Here is a 20621-nt window from a genome sequence, read left to right on the forward strand (position 1 = left end):
CCTATCTGCAATATAAACTTCCACCCTTGTAAACACAGAAGCCTATCAGAGCAAGAATTAAAAACAGAGCATGACCCACCTGAGGTAGCTTCTTGTGAGCACAGTTTACTCCTCCAATTACAATGATGTTGGGCATCAAAGGTCTTGGATAATCTAATGCAAAATCTAACCTCATGAGCCAAATGGAAGCCTGGCGTAAGAGATCTGGCACAGTCACATCCCGCTGAAGGAACTCAGAAGCCAGTTTTGCGTATGGTTGAAAGACAAAATCACAGAGAAAAAAATTTGGGATGTCAAAGATTAGATTCTTCACCCGCTGGAGAAAGTTCATGCGGTCTGTATACTCTGTAAAAACCCTGGGGACATAAGAAGGGGGATTGGGACATTGAGTGGCTTCAAAATCTAAACCACATGGTAGTCCTCGCAAAAAAAACACAGAAGGGACTGAAAGATGCTCAGCCAGGATCTGCCCGCAGAGTAGTACAGGGTCTGTAAGGACAGCATCAAACTTGCTCTCCTCAAGATATCTCACAAGCTCTTTGTTGTACAGTAAGTGTGCACAGCTGGAGATTGCCAAATCAGTGAATCTTTTCATACTTTGGTAAATTTTAAGAAATCTTTCCAGAAAAGATCCTTCTTCAAGTACATCTTGTAAAAATGCCTGGAAACTTTCATCCATCTCTTCCTGTGTGAAAGGGACTGGGTACATTTTCATAACAAAATTCTTTGTTGGCTTTATGTACAAAGTGACCTCAGGTGCAACGACGACTATTTCATGTCCCTTCTGCCTGAGACCGTCCAACACTTCCCGCATGCTGAGCCAATGACTCCCATCCACCGGCACCACCAGCAGCTTCCCACCAGCAGCCAAACTCAGCACGGACAGGAACAGAACCAGCGCCGCCGTGACTTGCGGATGAGCACTAAGCACCGGGGCCATTTCTGCAGAAATCTGGTGAGTGCTGCCCAGAAAAAAAACCACTGGCAGCACTGAAGCAATAGCACCAGCTCCACGCTTTTAAGCAATCTTTGCTACAGCCTAACTTTTGATCCTTGGAGGTATTTGCTGTGTGGTAAATGGATAATCATTCATTTGATTAAAGGCTGCATAATAAGCATTAATTCCATCCAAGTCCACAGGTTGTTGGTGTGTGGTGGATGCACCGGATAACCCCCATCTGTTTCTGTTAGAAGAACAGCAAAGAGTGTCCCAGGAAGGAGGCAGGGGTGGTTCTAGTTGGGACTGCACTCATGATAGCCTTCCTCTGGGTGAACCTTTTGCAAGTGCAGATGTGTCACATCCACATCACCACTCAGCCTAGCAGAGGCTGCTCCCTCCCCCTGGGCAAGACCTGTCCCCCACCCACCCACCTATCTCTTTGAAGACTCATCTCTACGAGGCTTATGGCCCCATAGCAGATGTGGAAGAGCTATTTAAGATTGTTTCCAGAGTGAGAAGACTGATGAAGGTGGAAGCATGATGCCAGGTTTGTCTGCAGGACACATCACCCACACTAAGGGGTACTTCCAGTGTCTGAGACCTCCCTCAGGGGATGGAGGGGTTGGCTTTGTGAGCTTGGTGGACAGATCAGCAATGTCTGAACACTCTTTGAAGGGGACTTCCCACGAAACAATTCAGGGCCTAATTCTGGCTTCTTTTTTGTCACTGGCAAATCTTGCATGGTGTCCAGCAGCGATGGAGTCGCATGAATGCTCAGGGGGCAAATTACAGTGTGCATGAGGATGTCTGTAAGATGTCACAGCCACCTCCACCACTTGGAGATGGGTGGAATTGACACACAGGCTTGGTGGCCTCAATCCATGGCATACAAGTCCTGAATAATATGACTGAAGAGAAAGCCAAGGCACCAAAAAGAACAGCACAACTCTCCAGGCTCTCCCACAGACCAACAGAGAAGGCTCTCCAGTAAGAACTGCGTACACTGCTGTCTTCTACGTTCAAGGCACCCAAAGCACATGCCACATCTGAAAGCTTAGCATAATCACCAAGGCTGCATCCATCCCCTCAGTGCTAGTCAGGCTCTGCTGGACGTGACAGAGCAGACCTGCTCCGTGGCTCCATTCATTAGGACTGGGTTTTTGAGCCTGGAAAGAGATTTTAAAGTTTTGTGGGCCATCCCATGGGAGTTGCTCATAAGACAAATCCAGCACTTTGTCCTCCTGTCCAGAAAGACTGACAATCCCATTTGCTGGTGGATACAATGTCCATCACAGACCTTCATGAGAAGAGCCTAGAGTTTCTCTTCAACTGAGCATACTTTATAAATGAAAAGATACAGCTGCCTACACAGAAAATAGAAAGTGAGGAAGAAAGTGAGAGAAAAATAATGCCTTTCATGACTATTTACCTAACTCACCCTAAACAGGAACCTGACTCCTATCTGCAATATAAAATTCCACCCTTGTAAACACAGAAGCCTATCAGAGCAAGAATTAAAAACAGAGCATGACCAACCTGAGGTAGCTTCTTGTGAGCACAGTTTACTCCTCCAATTACAATGATGTTGAGCATCAAAGGTCTTGGATAATCTAACGCAAAATCTAAACTCATGAGCCAAATGGAAGCCTGGCGTAAGAGATCTGGCACAGTCACGTCCCGCTGAAGGAACTCAGAAGCCAGTTTTGTGTATGGTTGAAAGACAAAATCATAAAAAAATAATTTGGGATGTCAAAGATTAGATTCTTCACCCGCTGGAGAAAGTTCATGTGGTCTGTATACTCTGTAAAAACCCTGGGGACATAAGAAGGGGGATTGGGACATTGAGTGGCTTCAAAATCGAAACCACACGGTAGTCCTCGCAAAAAAAACACAGAAAGGACTGAAAGATGCTCAGCCAGGATCTGCCTGCAGAGTAGTACAGGGTCTGTAAGGACAGCATCAAACTTGCTCTCCTCAAGATATCTCACAAGCTCTTTGTTGTACAGTAAGTGTGCACAGGTAGAGAGACTAATGGCAGAGATGCTTTTCAGTCTCTGGTATACTTTAAGTAATCTTTCCAGAAAAGATCCTTCTTCAAATACATCCCGTGAAAAAGAATGGCTACTTCCATCCACCTCTTCCTTTATGAAGGGTATTGGATACATTTTCACAATAAAATTCTCTGATGGTATTATATGTATGTTTATTTCAGGTGCAATGACGACTATTTCACGTCCTTTCTACCTGAGACCGTCCAACACTTCCCACATGCTGAGCCAACAACTCCCGTCCACCGGCACCACCAGCAGCTTCCCACCAGCAGCCAAACTCAGCACGGACAAGAGCAGAACCAGCGTGACTGATGAGCACTAAGCACCAGGGCCGTTTCTGCAGAAATCTGGTGAGTGCTGCCCAGAAAGAATCTTCCCAGCTCCACACTTTTAAGCAATCTATGCTGTGCTTTCTTAGGATGATCTTTAGACTTATTTGCTCTGTGTAAATGTATAATAATTGGTATGGCAAAGAAGGAATAAGAGGTGTTAAAGTGCAGCCAATTTGGCAGACAGTAATCAGAGCAGCCGCTAGACTGGGAAACATCCACCTCTTTGTATTGGAGGACACTGGGATTTAAGGAAATGAGGAATCCTTCCAAGTGGTCTGCTCAAAAGTGCTGATTAACAGGTCATCAATTTTCTAAACAAGAATTTTCAGTATAAGAAAATTTCTCCCCTCCTGCCAGTCCAAATAATGTTCTATTTGTGAAATTTTAGAAAAACATTAATGCTTCACATGGGAAATAGTCTGGTTTCTTTATCAGTTTTATATCTTGACATTGTAATGAAAATGGAAAATTGGCTATCAAAGTTCATTTCCCTGAAAGGCCTCTTTTTGGAAGGATGAAGTAGGGCCTGGAAGGAGGAAGGACAAGGGCATGTTTTTTGCCAGATATATGTAAAACTGGATTAGCAACTCAGAAACACCGTTCCAGATCAGCCTGGGAAGAGCATGCCCCAGGGCCATGAAAGCAAACAACACTAATGCATCGACAGGATTTACAGACAATCAGCCCTACTTATGAAAATTATTGCACAGAATTTTGACCATACATAAATTTACTATGAAGGTTGATAGTATGCACCAGAATTTTAAGGACATTTACCATACTACTGCAGCTCCCTGTACACCTTTTGTACAGAAACTTTTCAGAAGGCAGTGTAAGCTGTTGCAGATGCTCAGTGCTGGCTAGCAGCTACATCAACCTCCAACAGTTTTGCAGAAAATTTTGTAAGGAATCCATGCGGTGAAAGGATAAGCCTAGACTGGCAAAGCAACCACAACATTACCTGCCGACTGACACATTATGACACTTTATTTCTAAATTATGAAAGGATGGTTCTATTCACCGAAATGTTTCATTGTTTTTAAAAATGGATTGTGACAGTAAAACAAATAATCTCAGGTAATAATACCGATCTGGTAAATACAAGCAGCAGACCTGCCTGGTAAGACAGGGATCACCCTCACTGGTGGGTATATGCCTCGTTAGCAAGAGTGCAGTGATAAACTACTTCCACCTAGCCCAAAGAAAACAATTGTGAAAGCAGAAATGCTTAGATTCTGCTAATGCTATAGAAGAGTACCTGCAAGAGTGGGAAAGAATTAAAATCAACGCAGTTTTTCATCTATTTTCTTTGTCTTTACAGTATACCTTACTGCACATATAAACCCCACAAACTCATGCATACAATTATATACACACTGAGCACTTGCAAACAGCATTTTCCCTTCAAACCTTAATATATTTTATCAAGGAAATCACTGACCTGAGATAATGGCTTTTCCTTTCCGCAGTTTATACCTCCAATGAAAACTATGTTGGGCATCACTGGCATGGGATACTCAAAAACAAAATCCATTCTTTTAAGCCAAATGGATCCATGGCTTAAGAGCTCCTTCATTGTTACTGGTCTGTGGAGAACATCTGAGGCCAGAAGTTCAAATGGCAAATAGGCAAAATTGCAAAGAAAGGATTCTGATGATTTGAGAAATAAGTTTTCCACGCGCTGGATAAACGTCATGTGGTCTGAGTTGTCTGAAAATGTTCTTGGGACGTAGGAAGGGGGATCTGGACACTGGGTAGCCTGCAAATCAAAACTGCAGGGGAGTCCCCGTAAAAAGAAAACAGATGGGATAGAGAGATGCAGAGCCAGTATTTGTCCACATGGTACAACAGGATCCGTGAGAACAGCATCAAATTTACTCCCTTCGAGATATTGCATCAGATTCTTATTGTGCAGTAAACTGGTACAGGAGGAGACGTAGAGACCGGAGATGACTTGAACTTTTTCATAAAGCGCAGCAATTCTTTGAAGAAAAGGTCTTCTCTCAAAAAGATCGTTAGCAAATGAATGCATACTTGCTCCCAGTTCTTCCCTAGTTAAAGGCACTGGATACGTTTTGAGAGTGTAATATTCAGATGCCTTCACGTTCAAGTTTACTTCTGGTGCGACAACGACAATTTCGTGCTCTTTCTGGCTGAGGGCCGCCAGCACTGAGCGCATGCTGAGCCAGTGACTCCCATCCATTGGCACCACCAACAGCTTTCCACTATTGCCCAGGCAAAACAGAGACAGGAAAACCAAAACCCTCGCAGAAACTAAGTAACTGTATTTACTTACATGAGCCATGTTCCTAGAAATCCTAAGTCTGTTCATCTGCCCTGACCTAACAGATTTTAAGTAGACTCACAGCCCCCTGCCAGATTCTCACATTCCCGCTTAACGATCCAGCTTTTCCAGCAAAACCAGTCACCAGTAACCATTCAAGGCATTGACGAATCATTTAAGGAATGTGATAAATCAACTTGGGCAGAACTGGGCTTGGTATCTGAGGCTCCCTTGGGATGGGTCCTTTCTGATTGATTCCCTGTGCTGATTGATGTTAGATTGAAAATAAAATCAGACTTTGCAAAACCAAAATCCCAAGTCTTTGAATAGTGCTGGCACTTGGAAGTCACTGGGCTTGCTGAAAGCAGGTGTTGAAATTCTTGCTTGCTTTCCTTCTTTTCTTTCTTTCTTTTTGTTAAGCATTGTACAGCTGTTCTAGAATGCTTGTCAAGTTTATGTTTAAATCAAATTATAAAATTATGCCACTCTACAGCACGATATCTGTGCAAATCCTAAGGAGGAGGGTCTGTGATTCACATACAGCTCAGCACTAGGGCCAGGTACAACACCAGGTACAAATTTATTACAATAAGCAACACTGCAGCAGAGGCTTGCATCAGTGAAGGAAAACCACCAAATCTGTGCTGTCATGCACAACACTTCTTTGTTCTCATCCTGTGCCTCTCTCAATCATTTTCTTCTTCCAGCAGCAATAGGAAGGAAAAACTGCTCAGTTCTCCTTGTACCTCATTCAATACAGGAAAGCCTGGACCAAAGTAGACAGTAATAGCCCTCTTGTTTCAGGCCAGGAATTTATTTTAAATGGTAAGAGGTGGTGGCATTACTTCAGATGAAAAACTAAAAGTAAGATACCACATCTGAGCAGTTAACAAGTACTTGTCATAAACCTGTCAAACCGCAGGATTGTATTTTGCCGTTAGATGTAACTGTGTGATTCAGAGGCACAGTTGGATGACAAGAAGAAATCAGGACTGAAGAATTGGTACTTCTGCAGTAAATATTGCTGCTGGACTATGATCTTTAGCCCCTGAGCAAGATGAGAGTGAGAGTGAGCTTTGTCTTCAGAGGAGAGTCTGATTTTAAGCTGGAGCTGCCACATGACCTTGCCTGCAGGCAGGATTTGTCTCACTGCTTTCCCAGAGGATCTGCCCGGGTTTGTCCCTGAGGAGCCATTAAGCAGCTCTGATGGACAGAACAGATAGGAAAAAGCACTACCCTGATAAAAGTGGCCATTTGAAAAGAGACTTTTGTGAAAAAGCAGGGTCTGAACACTAGCAACTCAACAGAAATAAGCAGTGCTTTCAACGGGCAGCATCAGGTGAAGTACTGGGAGGAGTAAAGCAAAGCCTGAGGCCAGATAAGGTTGGCTCTGGGGAAGATGTGCCAGGCTTGTAAAATGCAAATCTGTTTTGTTGTGAAGCTTCACTCATTCATGTTCACAAAGGCCTATGAATTTGGGGGAAGAGTAAGGGTGGTGATAGGCAGGAGGAATCCATTCCTTAAGACTCAGAGAAGGCTGGCAAGTGAAAAAAGTTCAAGGGAAGAATAGAGGAGAGTCTGTTTATTTTTAAGAAACGTTCACAAAGGATAAAACTTTATCCTTTCTAGGAAACAATGTGATTTATTGCTGAAACGGCTGGATGACACTAACTACAGATGCACCACCCACTGAGGAGAGCTGTCTCCTCCTATCTCTCCTTTTCCACATAGTCTCCGGCTTCACATGAGGCTGTTCTACTCACAGCACAAACAAGCAAGAATAGACATCACATGCAGCAACAAGCTAATGTACATCGTGAACATCAATAACCTAACATACATCATGTGTGTGCCTTTATCAAGTGCTTTTTAGACCACAGATGCCCAAGCAACCACCCATCAACATTTCCCTATCCAAACTGGATGTCTCCTAAAAATGCAGTTGAGAATTCAGTTGTCTAGTTTTTGTGATGGAAACTGTTGTTAGACCAAAACCTCCACCACAAAATATTAGCCTTCGACTCAAAAACAATGCTGGTGTTACAGAAAAGAGCACATGATGCTATTGCGTATAACATAATAAGTTATTTTTCTGACTGGATAAGCAGCTAATGCTCTTGAAGAAATATTTTACTGCCTCTTATGTGAGGCAAAGAATTTTTGGAAGAGCCGTTATAATTCACCTGCCCTTTTGGCATTAATTCCTGGGTGAGGTGGTGTTTGTGTACCTGACTTCAGCTGGAGTTAAACACAGCATAGCACACGATCCCTTCACCGAACAAAACCCCTATGTTGGGCAGACCCAAGGAAAGGAGGTGGAATTGCATCTTGTCCTCCTGGTCTACTATACCACTCTGTTTTTCGTGTGGATTGGCTATACAGAAAGCGTTAATCTAAATTATCTCTTTAGGTAAGAAATGTCTGTATCAAACACACTATTAGACCTCATCCAGATCATGCAGGTGTATGACTGCCAGAACTTTTCCCTTGTTATACCTTTCCCAGCCAGTCACTGACCTGAGATAATGGTTTCTTCTGTCCGCAGTTTATGCCTCCAATGAAAATCATATTGGGCATTACAGGCATGGGATAGTAAAAGACAAAGTCAAGTCTCTTCAGCCAAATGGATCCATGACTTAAAAGCTGCGTAATTGTCATTGGCTTTTGGAGAAAGTCTGACGCCAGGCTTTCAAACGGTGAAAAGACCATACTGCAGGTGAAAGACTCTGAAAGGCTGATCAGGAAGTTCTTCACTCTCTGAGGGAATGTCATATGATCTGTATTGAGTGAGAACAGTCGTGGGACGTAGGATGGTGGGTCTGGACTCTGAGCAGCGTGAATGTCTATAGCACACGGGACACCCCGCAAGAAGAAAACAGTAGGGATAGAAAAGTGCAAAGCAATTACTTGTCCACAGGGTGTCAGAGGATCTGTAAAGTTGGCATCAAATTTACTTTCTTTGATGTATTTCATCATCTCTTTGTTGTATAGTAAGGAATTGCAGGAAGCTTGAAACATGGCAGAGCTCTTTCTGAAATTATCCCAGGTATTCAAAAATCTCCTTAGGAAAGACTCTTCGCTAAAACAATTTGCAGTGAACGTGCGCATAAGTTCTTCCATCTCTTCCTTTTTGAAAGGTACACGATATGTTTTCAATTCATACATCTCCGAGGAATCTGTCAGCATTTTGCTGTCAGGTGCGATGACAACTATTTTGTGCCCTCTCTTGCTCAGCTCAGCCAGCACTTCCTTCATACTGAGCCAGTGGCTGCCCTCCATCGGGACGACCAGCAGTTTCCCAGCAGCGGCAGGACTCAGGCAGCACAAGAAGGGGAGCAGCACTGCCACCAGCATGTTGCAATTTGGACAGACAGGAATCGGTGCACAAGAGAGAGGCCAGGGATGGTTCGCAAGCTTTTGTAGATATGCTCCACCTACACAAACGCACAACTTGGCAGTGCTTTCTAATGATACCTCTGCCCTTTTGACTTGCCTCACATTTCAGGTGTTCACAAGCTTGCACGCAATGGAGTGTAGGTCATTAATGATTATAAAAGGTTGAGATGAGGTTTGTACTTCAAAATCGGGTTCGCATGAGCACAAGAAAGGTGTGTCTCCTATCACACGCTTCACCCACCCAAGCTGAGACTACAAGCTCAATGCCTCAGCCTTCTCTTCTCCTTCCCATAGTAGGACCACAGCCTCACACTTCTTACCATCAGCAACCCAGCAACCTTTACTGACACTTACTGACAGCATTGCTCTAAGGTACATGGGAATCCATGAAAGAAATGCATTCACAGAGTGGACGGACTGAAACACTGCTGGGATTACCCCACATGGTAGTACCGGGTCTATAAAGAGTGCACCAAAATTACTCATTTCCATCTAGTGTTGGTGTTCTCTATGTCACTGGAGGCTGTCAGAGTTGTCACAGAGTGTAGTAATTTGGTATTTTTTTTTACAAGTACTTTCTTTTCTAATGAAGCTGAGGCAAGTTGTACAGTGAAATATAACTTATAGTAAAGATAAATATGAGAAATCAATGTTAAAGTACCTGGGGTTTGGTTTTCGCTTTTTTTTTTTAATAACCAAAACCAGTTGGTACAACTGAGAAATTTTTATTTTTTTTTTCATGGATGCAAACATGCATTTTTTGAAGAGAAGTAGCCGACAGAAAATCTTTCCCCATCTCTACATAAAATTTTCATCTAACCTCTTATCCTATCAGGCATAAAACTAAGTTGCAAAACAGCAGTTTACCATTGTACCTCAGATAACATAAACCAACAACACGTTTCTAATTCATGAAGTTGCGAGTTCATGACCAATGTCAGTTCAGTTCATGACTGAAACAGTTCATCAACTCTGTGGGTCCAGATCCTTCTCAGTTATAAATTGCTGGGTTTTTAAACGTTGGTGATAACCTCCCACCATAAAAGTTTATAAGTAGGTGGCTGGATGGGTGCCTTTGGGATACAATTTGCTCCTCCAAGGCATTCAAGGCTCTACATCACTGGTGGAGCTTTCTTTCACATGCAGTTTCTGCATGCTTATTTTCAAGCCTGGTGGGAAAGCTTTGACCTTACTGAGAGCCTGCCCTCCGAAAAGAGCAGCCAGCTCCATTGCCCGCACTGTTCCCATATCAGTAGTTTACAACATAGGATTAACTTAATGGGAATTTTCAAACAGCTCAGGAGAAGGTGATGCACAGAAACAGACCTGTTGCTCATAACCTCTGAAAAGGCTGTCAAATGAACACTAGAAGAAGATGCGTTCAAGCTAGACTGACTGATGAAGAAAGACAGTCATGCATTTCCCATGTGGGGCATTTACAGACATCTTTTTGGGTCCTTAATATCCTATCAGCCATCTTTCCCGCTCCTGACTCCATGTCCTTTGAAGGATCCCTTGTGAGCAACTGCTACTCCTTTTGCTTCATTCGAACATACATAACCAGTTAGAGTGATCCAAGTCCTGGTAAGAGAATTGGGTCTGCCACTTCCAACACAAGCACTAAACATACTTATCTGGACAAAAGGGCTGTCTTCTACACTACTCTGTTTCAGGGGCACTCACAATTTGCAATACTTGAACATCCCTTTCCTGCTTTCGATCTGCTATAGAATATGCTGTACTTGATTCAGAGACCTGGTTAGTACCCAAAAACCTGAATAGGAATTTACAGAAGACATCCACGCCAAGAAAAGCCTAAAACCTAATTAAATAACCTATAAAAGAAGGGGAGGATACAATTTAAAAAGGCTTTCTTTTTGGGGTTAGATACTGACACCTTGACGTAATGGCAGAGATGTAAATGAATCCATCTGGCAGATGGATGTGACAGAAAAAGAACCCCCGATGAACAGCTAAAATCTTAAGTCCCATAACCTTCAATGGGGATGAAAGGAGAATGGGTATATGGAAGTATGGATGGACAGTCCATGAGACAGCTGGGACGGGAGGACACCATGGGGCAGACAGAGAGCAGACTGTGCTTATGGGTGTTCCTCAGGCTTCTCTTTCAGAGCAATATAGCCAAGTCCTCCAAGCCTGGCTTTGTTTGCAGGGACAGCTCTTACGGAGATGGACATGGCATAAGAAACTTCGATGAAACAGAAGCTAACAAGTCTGGCTCCTGTTGGGGAGGAAAGTTTGCCACTCACCAAAATTCAGGTGAGCTTCAGTTCAACGAAAGATCTTAGCATTTGCATAAAGGTTACGTGCCACTTAAATTCTCATACCTGATAAGGATTTAGCTTTGCCAGGATACAATACAATCTGAATGCGGGATACTAGGAAATAACATTTCTGCATCATTTCTCATTAGCTTTCTATTTTTAAATAGCTGGGTGTTGTCAGTTAGCTTTTGATGTAAGGATGCTTAAACATTTATGATCTTGCCTTTTCAATAAAAACAAAATAAAATTTTATACCTCAGACAGCTTCTTCCTCTGACCACAGTTTATCCCTCCAATAAAAACCATGTTCGGCATCACTGGTCTCGGGAACTCAAACACAAAATCATATCTCATTAGCCAAACAGATGCACGGCTTAGAAGGTCTGTAGCTGTCACTTTCTTTTGAAGAATCTCATATGCAAGTTCTTCAAATTGAGCGAAAATAGGCTTACAGTAAACAAACTCCAGCATATGGACCAGCACGTTCTTCACGCGTTGAGCAAATGTCATGCTATCTGAATTATTTACGAAGAGTCTGGGGACATAGGAAGGAGGGTTTGGACACTGGGTAGCTTCATAATCCATACCACAAGGAAGTCCCCGCAAAAAGTAAACAGAAGGAATGGAAAGATACTCAGCAATTATCGGTCCGCACATCAGAATTGGATCTGCGAAAACCACATCAAATTTGCTCTCTCTCAAATACTGCATCATGTCTTCGTTGTGCAAAAGGCTCTTACAGCTGGTGAGAAAGAACCTGGAAATGTCTAACATGCTTTGATACATTGTAATGATCATATTCAAAACAGATTGTTCAATAAAATGAGCATTAACGAATGACTCGAGCACAACAGCTAAATGATCCTCTGCGTGAGGCATTGGATATATTTTCACTGTATAATTCTGAGGCTCCTTTGGCTTCATATACAAACTTGTTGACGGCACAATCACAACAACTTCATGTCCATTTTGCTGGAGTTTCCCTACTACTGGGCGCATGCTGAGCCAGTGACTTCCATCCTGCGGTATCACCAGGATCTTTCCACCTTCAGCAAAGATTAAAGACGATGTCAGAAGAAGAAATATCCCAGTACGTTGGTAAAAACACTGAAACAGAAGAGCCATTTCGGTGGAAGTAAACTGGAGAGTTCTGCTCTGAAGGCATCCGACACAGTCCTTTGTATGAAGGTCCATGCAAGCTTTAACTTTTCTGCAGGTAACTTATTGACTGCAGAAATAAATATTTAACTTCCTGATATTGTTGTGGTTATCCTTCAATATTGCAGTTGCTCATACAACAGAGAAGGGGAGCACACTGTTCTTGAAAAAAGATGTTCCCCTTTGAACTTTTTGTTAATTTTTAAGCTTGGAAGTATGTCATCACCTTACTTCCCTTGTGAAACTAAGAAGACCACGGATGTCATCTTGTAATAATAATTGTGGTTAATACTGTTGACTTGGTAAGTACCCAGTGAGAAAATAAGCTTGGTTTTGCTTTCAAAAGGCAACCTTTAAAATACACCCAGCAGAATGAATGGAAATTGCAACACCATTTCTTTTATGGACTAGCCTAACTGAGAACACCTAACCAGTATGTAGAAGGTTGATGTTAAATTCCCGTGTCCTGTAAGCTGTCAAACCTGCATGTCCTATGAATATATCACATCTACCAGGATGTACCATACAATCCCAAATCTGAGGAGGAGAAGAACAATCCTGTTTGGCTTTTCTCCCCATGGTACTAGACAAAAAAATTGAAATAAATGATGGGTTCAGGGGAAGCGAAGGGAAAAGAAGCCGGCATAGACCTTTTGGGACACAAAGAAGGAGCCTTTGTCCTTGGTCACTGTCCTGAAAACCCTTTTTATATAGTGTGAACAAAGCAAAATTTAGGAGGAGATACGATATCTTTTACTAATCCCACTGATAACACACACACGGAAAACCCCAACAAGCAAACTAGGCTTCTGAGCTCTCCTCCTTTTACAGATACAGGCGGTAATGTAAGCAACCACATACAGGTGTCTCCTGGACTTCTTCAGCTACAAGCCCTGACAGAGCTGCAAACTCGCCTTTCCTCTTCCATGTTCCATTCTGAGCAGCAGCCCAATTTTGATGAGTAGAGAGATCCTCTTGTGATTAAATTAGCCAGGAACTTGGTAGTTGGACCTGTGGGTTTGAGTCCACTCACAGGGAGGCACAAGCTGTCCCTAGAGTTCATATTTCCTGAGGGAGGAACTGATTGCTGGGCTGCTGTAAAAAGAACTAGATGGTAACACCCCAGCTTGGGTTTCCAAAGAAAGCTCTACTAGGGTCTGTGACCCCTTGTTTGCTGGCATTTGCTGCTATCCTCTGGAAACCTGCAGCGAACTGAGGCCCTCAGGGCTTTGCTGGAGGAATGTTTTGTCTTTATGCAAGTAAAAGCAATGCCAGACCAAAGTCTTTTGGGTGGTGCTAAGGAAAAGGTCCTTGTGAAAAAAAGAGCTGATGCAAAACTATCAGCAGCACAAAGTTTTTCCTGTTCCTTCCTTTTATAAGTGGTGGTGGGATTCCCAGCATCTCTAGTATGGAGAAACAAACCCTTACAGCCTTAGGCAATGGGGTTTGCCTCAGTAGACACCCAAAGGGTGCTAGCACTGCTCTGCGTAGCTCCATACTGTCACAGCTGACATGGAGGAACCACCTTTAGACATGGAGAAACCACCTTTAGACATGGAGAACTGATAGAGAGAGCCAAATATGGGGGAGTGAGAAGCGGGAGGCAGTTTTGTAAAGCCCAGACTGAAAGTGTGAGAATGAACAGATTTACGAATAACTGATTAAATGCTGGAGATTTGGAGATAAAGAGTGTATTGCAAGTGCTGTGATAGGAAGTGACCAAATCCATTTCGACCTTGCTGCTTGGCGTGTTTTTTTCTCTGCACTTGCATATGACCTCCAACAACAAAATTAGTTGGCTGAAAACAGCTAATACAAAGTTCATCTTCCAGTCTCTATATGAGCACAAGCCTCTTGCTAGTACGGCTACACTTTCTTACGGACTGAAAAGACTCCCTACTTTTTGTACCAGACCATCAGAGCAAAAACTGTGGAAAAGGTAACGCAGCAACAGGAAAGACAGAATTAAAATTAAAAAAAAAAAGATAAATTAGAGGTAAACAGAGAACAGACAAAGAAAGGATTAAGTTCTTAGGTTAGCACAGAATCAGCTGAGGTTAGATCTAAGCAGGGTCATTATTATTCAGAAAATTAATAGACTGGCTCTTTTTTGCAAAATAACATAGTAGGTTTACACATGTTGTTCATTATCCAGCAGCAAAGGGCACCTGGACCCCTTTCAGGTTTGAAGGGTGTGGTGCTCGTTACCGACTCCTCTTGTATGTGCAAACAAGCACCACAAAGTAGTTTGAGGAACAGAAGCTTCAAAGAGTGAGAACTGTGTGTGAGCTCTTGGCATCTGGGAGGAAAGGCTTTCCTACTGGATACTAAGGACAGAAATTTTATGTTAAATGAGGCTGAAGCTTGGGTGACTCAAGACTGCAGATTTATTTTCCTCCCAGGAGTGCCTCTCACCATAAGGCTTGTGTGGGTTACTCCAGGGTGTCTCTTTGAGCTGGCAAGGAGTATTGCTGTGATGGAGCAGTGCTGCACTAGCATGCAAGCAGCATGAAGAGTTGAGACTGCTTGGACCCTGAGCCATAACTATGCTGAGGGGTTTGGGCGCAGGTGTGCTTATGTGTCACCCTATGATTGCTTCAGCTAGAAAAGGTACGAAAACTCCCTCAAACTGCTTATCTCTGAGTTGGACTGGTTGTGATGTGTGGATGCCTGCTAACCTGAGCAGCAAACCGTAAGTAGCATTAAGGGAAGAAGATAGCAAATGGATACCTCAGCTGCTACTTGTTATATGAGCAGCTCTAAAACCAGATTGTTGAGGCAGCCTGGAATTGTTGGTTTCATTTTTCCTGTTGTTAGATGAGATTGCTCATCCCCTTATGCTCTGGGTCTTGCAAGCAGGAACAGGTTGTTCAAATGCACAAGTAATGATGTAATTTCATTCTGTGATTCTGTAATTTGATTTCCCAGGTTTTTGGATGATGCATCGGGCTTATACATAGAGGAATCCTTGTGTAATTAAACCCACTCTTTTTTTTTTTTAATGCTAAATAGTGTCAGGCAAAAGGGTTATAGTAAAATGCAGGTTCGTAGCTGAGGACATGAACCTGCCTGATTCCCCCTTATGTTTTACATAGCTAGGGAGGTACACTGGCATTTGCCTGCACAGTATAAGATAGTGTGTAGTCTGGCTAGCATGCCTTCAGAGGAAAAACAGCCCATAAAAGTGACGATATGTTGACTGCAAGTTTGAAAGTAACCTTACTCTAAGTCTTTGCAAGAGCAAGAAGCAGCAGACAGCTAAGCAAATCACAAAAGACAGGTCATTTCTAGGGCAGCCCTTTCCTAAGCTGTAATTAGAAATCATATGAAAAAGATAGTATGTGATCCTGAAATGAATGACTGTATCCTAACAGAAAGATGACATTTAAGGCTGCCCAGGTAACTGTAACTGGAACATATCCTAACTTTTGTAGGGCAATGTGTTTGATATTTGTAAATTTAATACTCTCATAGCCTTTCTACATTTTTGTGCATAGACCTCTGTCAAATACTGTACCTTTAGACTCACGTTACAGAAGGTGTTTTAATTTAACCAGAAGACACACATCTCATGGAACAGGAAACTAAGGCAGCAGTTCCATTTGATACGAGGGAATTTTTGTCAAAGGAACTGTGTTTTACAGCTTCCTTCAATATCTCCTCTTCAAAATACGGGAGGTAAAGGGATGTGGATAAAAGCAGATTGAAGAGGACAGTAAGATGAACAGTTTGGTTAGAGCAGCCATTTTGAGTTGATACATGTTGTGCATTGTACGTCTTCAACGCACAACAGTTAAATTTCCCTTTTCAAAAGTAGTGCTGCTTTTAGTTGCCTGATGTTGTGCATTTTGCCATTGCAATATAAGGCAGATGAACAGTATCATTGGCTTTAAAGGTGCTCAACATCCTTTACAAAAGCATAATAAACAGATGCTGATGTGGTATCAGGCTGCTCTGAACCGCCACATCAACCTATTCGTGAACAAATTCGCGCATATTATATGGAAAAACCCCAACCCTAATATTTGTTTCACGAACAGAGTGATGACTATTGCTGCGGTGCTGAAAATGAAGAGTTCCCCTGTAGCTGTACTCATCTTAGCTACCCATGTTAGCAAATTAACAGTACCCGCAGACATGACAGGATCCCTTCTGAGGTCACGCGAAGTGACGTCTGCATTGTGCAGGCTTTTGAAAAGTGTGTCTCCATCTATCAGGTATGTGTGCGCGCTTTGGTACTGCTTACTGTAGTCTTTGGTTTCTTGCCAAGGTCTTTGAATTGCACTTCAATTACACATTTCAAAGGACCAGTTAGAAATGTCTCCTTATCAGAGCTTCCCAGATGCTGCTGGCTCTGGCAGGAGGGTTTCAGAACAGGACCTGTTTTCTTAATGCTTGTGCTGGATGGACAAACCACAGGGTCTTTCTTCAGTTACACTTCTCCTTTACTTGAGTAACTACCTACTTAAATCCAGGGTTATTTTAATGTTTTAAGTTAACCAGTTGTTTAAATAAGTAATGGGTGTTTTAGGTTTAAAAAAAATCCCAGGAACAACTTTGAAAGGTTGCTATAGCTTACATTTATGAACTTAGCTTTGATCCAATCATATGAACTTTGTTTTTACGAACTGCTGAAGAAAGCTACTTTGCATTAACTAAAGATGAGATATTCATCAAAATATCTCCGGGCTCACGGCCCAAGTTCATTTGCGATGTCCCCCTAACAAGGGACCACTTACCATGCCAGCCTTCAGGTGCGACTGGAGGATGACAGTGGCACAGGACCTCTGCTCAGCCAAGATATTGGGTTTGACTTCCTGCGAGCCTTGTATTAAACCTCCAGGCACATCGTGACTTGGCAACCGGATTTATGTGTCTGTTAATGAATATGTAATTGATACTGAGATAGATGGCTATGCAAAGTGCAGGGCAAGAGGAAATCCAGCCTGAGGCAGCCAGTGCGGTTATCTTAGTCAATGAATAAGTGCAGTTGGTATTCCCCCAGGCCCAGTCCCGTGGCTGCATGTTCTCTCACTCCCTCTGAGACTGCAGGCTGTGGATGATGCTTACGGCTCAGGAGGGTCAGGGAATTTGGGATTTAATTCCCAGCTCTGTGCTGGATAAGACCCACATGCCCAGTTCTGCAAAAGCAGGAGCTCCTCAGCACCCTGATGCCTTCAGCTCCGGAGCAGGTACTCCACGGAACCATGTGAGATAAGACAGAGAGGAGCCCTCTTCTGGAATAAAGCCACAATGCCCGAATTTTCTGCCTGTGGAAAACTATGGGAAGTGGTATAACAGAAAGGTCTGTGGCTTAAGCTCCTTATCTGGAAAAGAAACTGTATTTTGAATCCCTTGTTCTCTCCCCCTTTCCCAGACATCCTAACTTCTTGTTTTCTTGTCTGTTGAGCAATGGGCTACCACGTTTCAGAGAACTATCTATTCTTATCATGTGATTGTATTTCTGAACAGTAATGATCAACCCAGGGCTTACCACAGATATTTTTTTTTTCTCCCATATGATTGTCTTCACATTTGTTTACACCTTACTGCATTATTGCCTTGTTGCTGGGCTCCGTTCAAAGTGAAATAGGAGAAATCCCTCTGCCATCTGTAGAAAATGTAGCTCGAAAAGCCAGACTGAAGATAGGAGGAACATACAAGGTTTTTCAAGGTTCAGAACATATGATTTCCACCAAATGATAAATGTCAGTGTGAAGATGGGAGATGCCAGGTATAAAATGAGGGTAGGATGGCTCTGCCCTTGTAACAAGCTACAAACTGTTTGCAGCTCTGAGACCTTCAAGATAAAAAAGTAGATACTTATGTCATGCAACCAGCAAGAATTTGCCTCTTAAATCTCAAACTACAAAGTGCCACTCTCTTGAGCCTAACGTGAGAGAATGCCTTATTTACAATATTATTCTAATTAATAATATTATTCTTTATTTGCCTGATTCTTTAAGTTCAGCGGACTCTGCATAAGCCTGTCAAAGAGTATAAGAGCAATCTGAAAGAAAAAAAACCCCTTCAGCTCAAGGATATTGTACTGCAATTGTGCAGTGATAATATGTGACCACAATTCAGAAGTGAGGGAGTAATTTCATAGGAAAGAGATTTGTGTCCTGCTTTATGCCTAGAAAGAAATGTCTAATGCTATTAATTGTTTTAGAGACTATATGGTAACTATCAAAATAGATTTAAAGTTCTAGATTAGTTTTAAAAACCCTGCGGAACCATTCTGGTAAAAGCAAATGTCAAGAAATAGCTATGAAAACTTATCTGAGTTTTGCACAGAAGTGTCTTTCAACAAATACACTATTTTAGATTAATTCTTCCCATGTCAACGTGACATTTATGTTTCACCATGATCTACAAACAGAAATGACATAGACAGCCAGTTTGGAAACCATATGTCATGAAAACACAACCAAAGCAAATTAACTGACTTTGCTGAGCCTAGAGATAAAAACAAAAAGGTGACTCTCAGAGCACGGTCTTTGGGTTTTTGGTCAGGTGAAAGAAACTTATGTCAGACTCCATGAAAATTAAATCAAAACTGCATCTGGTTGCTGAATAATACACATTCACTGAGGACAGTAATTTGTAGCTGGCAGATGAAGTCCATTTTTTGTTAGACTTGTCAGAAAATCCTCATTAATTCAAATATGTCATCTGTCACCATCAAGGTAATTTGATTTCAGCCTGTGGAAAACAACTGCCAAAACAGGTTGTATTAAATCATTACCAGAAATAAAAAAAATTCAATAGCACTAAAATTCCAGAAATGACATAATCACATTTCATTGGAAAATGTATAATTTGGAGGAAAAAGAACATACCTTAGACAGTGGTTTCCTCTGAGCACAGTTTATACCTCCAATAAAGACCATATTGGGCATGACTGGTCTGACATACTCAAACACGAAGTCAAATCTCAGAAGCCAAATGGAAGTGGAGTTCAGGAGGTCTAGCAGGGATACATCTCTCTGAAGAACTTCGGAGGAAAATTTTATTGCATCTGCGTAGAAACCATCACAGTACACAAGCTCCAGAAGGGAAACCAGTGCATTTTCCACTCTCTGGAAAAAAGTCATGCGGTCTGAGTTGAAGGTAAATAGTCTCGGGGTGTAGGACAGAGGGCTTGGGCACTGCGGTGCTTCATAGTGTAAGTTGCAAGGAAATCCTCTCATGAAGAACACAAATGGAAGAGAAAAATAATTAGCAAGTGTGGCTCCGCACATTAAAATGGGGTCTGTTAGGACAGCATCAAAGCCGCTTTGATTCAAGTACTGCAGGGTCTCCTTGCTGCTGAACAGGTTCTTGCACTGAACAAAGAACATACGGAAAACATGCACTGAGCTGTTGTATAGTGCGAGAGCATTCAGCGGGAAAGGCAGGTCCTTCAGGTGAGCGGCAACGTACTCATGAAAGGCATTATCCAGCTCTTCTAGCGTGTAAGACACTGGGTATGTTTTCACAGTGTATGCCTGTGTCGTTTCCATCTGCCAGCTTACTTCTGGTATAACCACCACCACCTCGTGTCCTCTCTCGGTGAGTTTTTCAACCACTTGCCGCATGCTCAGCCAGTGGCTTCCATCCATGGGCACCACCAGGAGTTTCCCTCCATCTGAGAGGCCAGGAAGGAGGAGGAGGAGGGTAAAAATCCGGGCACAGCAAAGCTGCAAAGACATGTTCCTGTGGTCAGAATATGGACTGTGAAAGTATTCTCCTTCAGGCTGTAGCTGGAAGATGTTTTTGAAGGAAGCTGATGGGTTTATCTGTTGAGTTGTGCTGCTTTGTCATAATCTTCTAGTAAATGATTTACTGCTCTGGGTTGTGGGTTGGTTTTGGTATTTTTTTTTTCCTTTATTTGTAAAGCCAAATGCAGTGACCCTCTTCCCATGCTGAGTCATCAGAGTTCCTCAGTGTTCAATGGAAAACTAGCTCCTCAACATGCTAGTCAGACTTCTTAAGACTTCTCCCTTGATCGTTGATGTGTTCTGTCTTACACCTTGGCCAGGACCAAGGAAGGCAAGTCTGGTGCGAACAACTCCAACGCCACAGTAACAAATGAAAACAGCCTCAACAAATTTCATCGTGGTTGGAGACATGGATGCTCAGATAATTTCTCTGAGGACAGAACAGGGGACCCTCAGGACAAGGGGAAAGGGC

The 20621-nt window shown here is 42.6% G+C and overlaps 6 protein-coding genes across 6 annotated transcripts; all 6 read right to left on the reverse strand.

Annotated features, from left to right (window-relative positions):
* Nucleotide 1: 1 nt before the first annotated feature.
* Nucleotides 2–982, reverse strand: LOC104255798 (UDP-glucuronosyltransferase 1A1-like). The gene has a single exon (XM_059820798.1). It carries the CDS (start codon nt 938–940, stop codon nt 2–4), a length of 939 nt encoding a protein of 312 aa, XP_059676781.1. The 5' UTR covers nt 941–982.
* Nucleotides 983–2398: 1416 nt separating this feature from the next.
* On the reverse strand, nt 2399–4300 carry LOC132317436 (UDP-glucuronosyltransferase 1A1-like). Its single transcript, XM_059820799.1, is given in 3 exon segments — nt 2399–2670; nt 2673–3299; nt 4285–4300. Coding segments are annotated over 3 exon segments (915 nt in total).
* A 161-nt stretch (nt 4301–4461) lies between these two features.
* On the reverse strand, nt 4462–5628 carry LOC104255799 (UDP-glucuronosyltransferase 1A1-like). Its single transcript, XM_059820800.1, has 2 exons — nt 4765–5628; nt 4462–4515 (listed from the first exon to the last, which is right to left on the reverse strand). The coding sequence occupies exons 1-2, from the start codon at nt 5626–5628 to the stop codon at nt 4462–4464; spliced, it is 918 nt and encodes a 305-aa protein (XP_059676783.1).
* Nucleotides 5629–8097: 2469 nt separating this feature from the next.
* Nucleotides 8098–8886, reverse strand: LOC104255800 (UDP-glucuronosyltransferase 1A1-like). The gene has a single exon (XM_059820801.1). It carries the CDS (start codon nt 8884–8886, stop codon nt 8098–8100), a length of 789 nt encoding a protein of 262 aa, XP_059676784.1.
* A 2651-nt stretch (nt 8887–11537) lies between these two features.
* On the reverse strand, nt 11538–12413 carry LOC104255801 (UDP-glucuronosyltransferase 1-6-like). Its single transcript, XM_059820802.1, has one exon. The coding sequence runs from the start codon at nt 12411–12413 to the stop codon at nt 11538–11540; it is 876 nt and encodes a 291-aa protein (XP_059676785.1).
* A 5978-nt stretch (nt 12414–18391) lies between these two features.
* Nucleotides 18392–20140, reverse strand: LOC104255802 (UDP-glucuronosyltransferase 1A8). The gene is made up of 2 exons (XM_009810013.2): nt 19289–20140; nt 18392–18433 (listed from the first exon to the last, which is right to left on the reverse strand). The coding sequence occupies exons 1-2, from the start codon at nt 20138–20140 to the stop codon at nt 18392–18394; spliced, it is 894 nt and encodes a 297-aa protein (XP_009808315.2).
* Between the last annotated feature and the right edge of the window lie 481 nt (nt 20141–20621).

Source organism: Gavia stellata, chromosome 8 (genome assembly GCF_030936135.1).
Source record: "Gavia stellata isolate bGavSte3 chromosome 8, bGavSte3.hap2, whole genome shotgun sequence".
Classification (NCBI taxonomy): Eukaryota; Metazoa; Chordata; class Aves; order Gaviiformes; family Gaviidae; genus Gavia; species Gavia stellata.

Excerpts from the sequence above, each read along its gene's own strand:
- LOC104255798 (XM_059820798.1), bottom strand. The coding sequence starts at position 940 with ATGGCCCCGGTGCTTAGTGCTCATCCGCAAGTCACGGCGGCGCTGGTT.
- LOC104255799 (XM_059820800.1), bottom strand. The coding sequence starts at position 5,628 with ATGGCTCATGTAAGTAAATACAGTTACTTAGTTTCTGCGAGGGTTTTG. Across the intron at positions 4,516-4,764 it reads AGGAAAAGCCATTATCTCAG|GTGGAAGTAGTTTATCACTG; the intron begins GTCAGTGATTTC and ends TCTTTGGGCTAG.
- LOC104255800 (XM_059820801.1), bottom strand. The coding sequence starts at position 8,886 with ATGGAGGGCAGCCACTGGCTCAGTATGAAGGAAGTGCTGGCTGAGCTG.
- LOC104255801 (XM_059820802.1), bottom strand. The coding sequence starts at position 12,413 with ATGGCTCTTCTGTTTCAGTGTTTTTACCAACGTACTGGGATATTTCTT.
- LOC104255802 (XM_009810013.2), bottom strand. The coding sequence starts at position 20,140 with ATGTCTTTGCAGCTTTGCTGTGCCCGGATTTTTACCCTCCTCCTCCTC. Across the intron at positions 18,434-19,288 it reads AGAGGAAACCACTGTCTAAG|GCTTATGCAGAGTCCGCTGA; the intron begins GTATGTTCTTTT and ends ACTCTTTGACAG.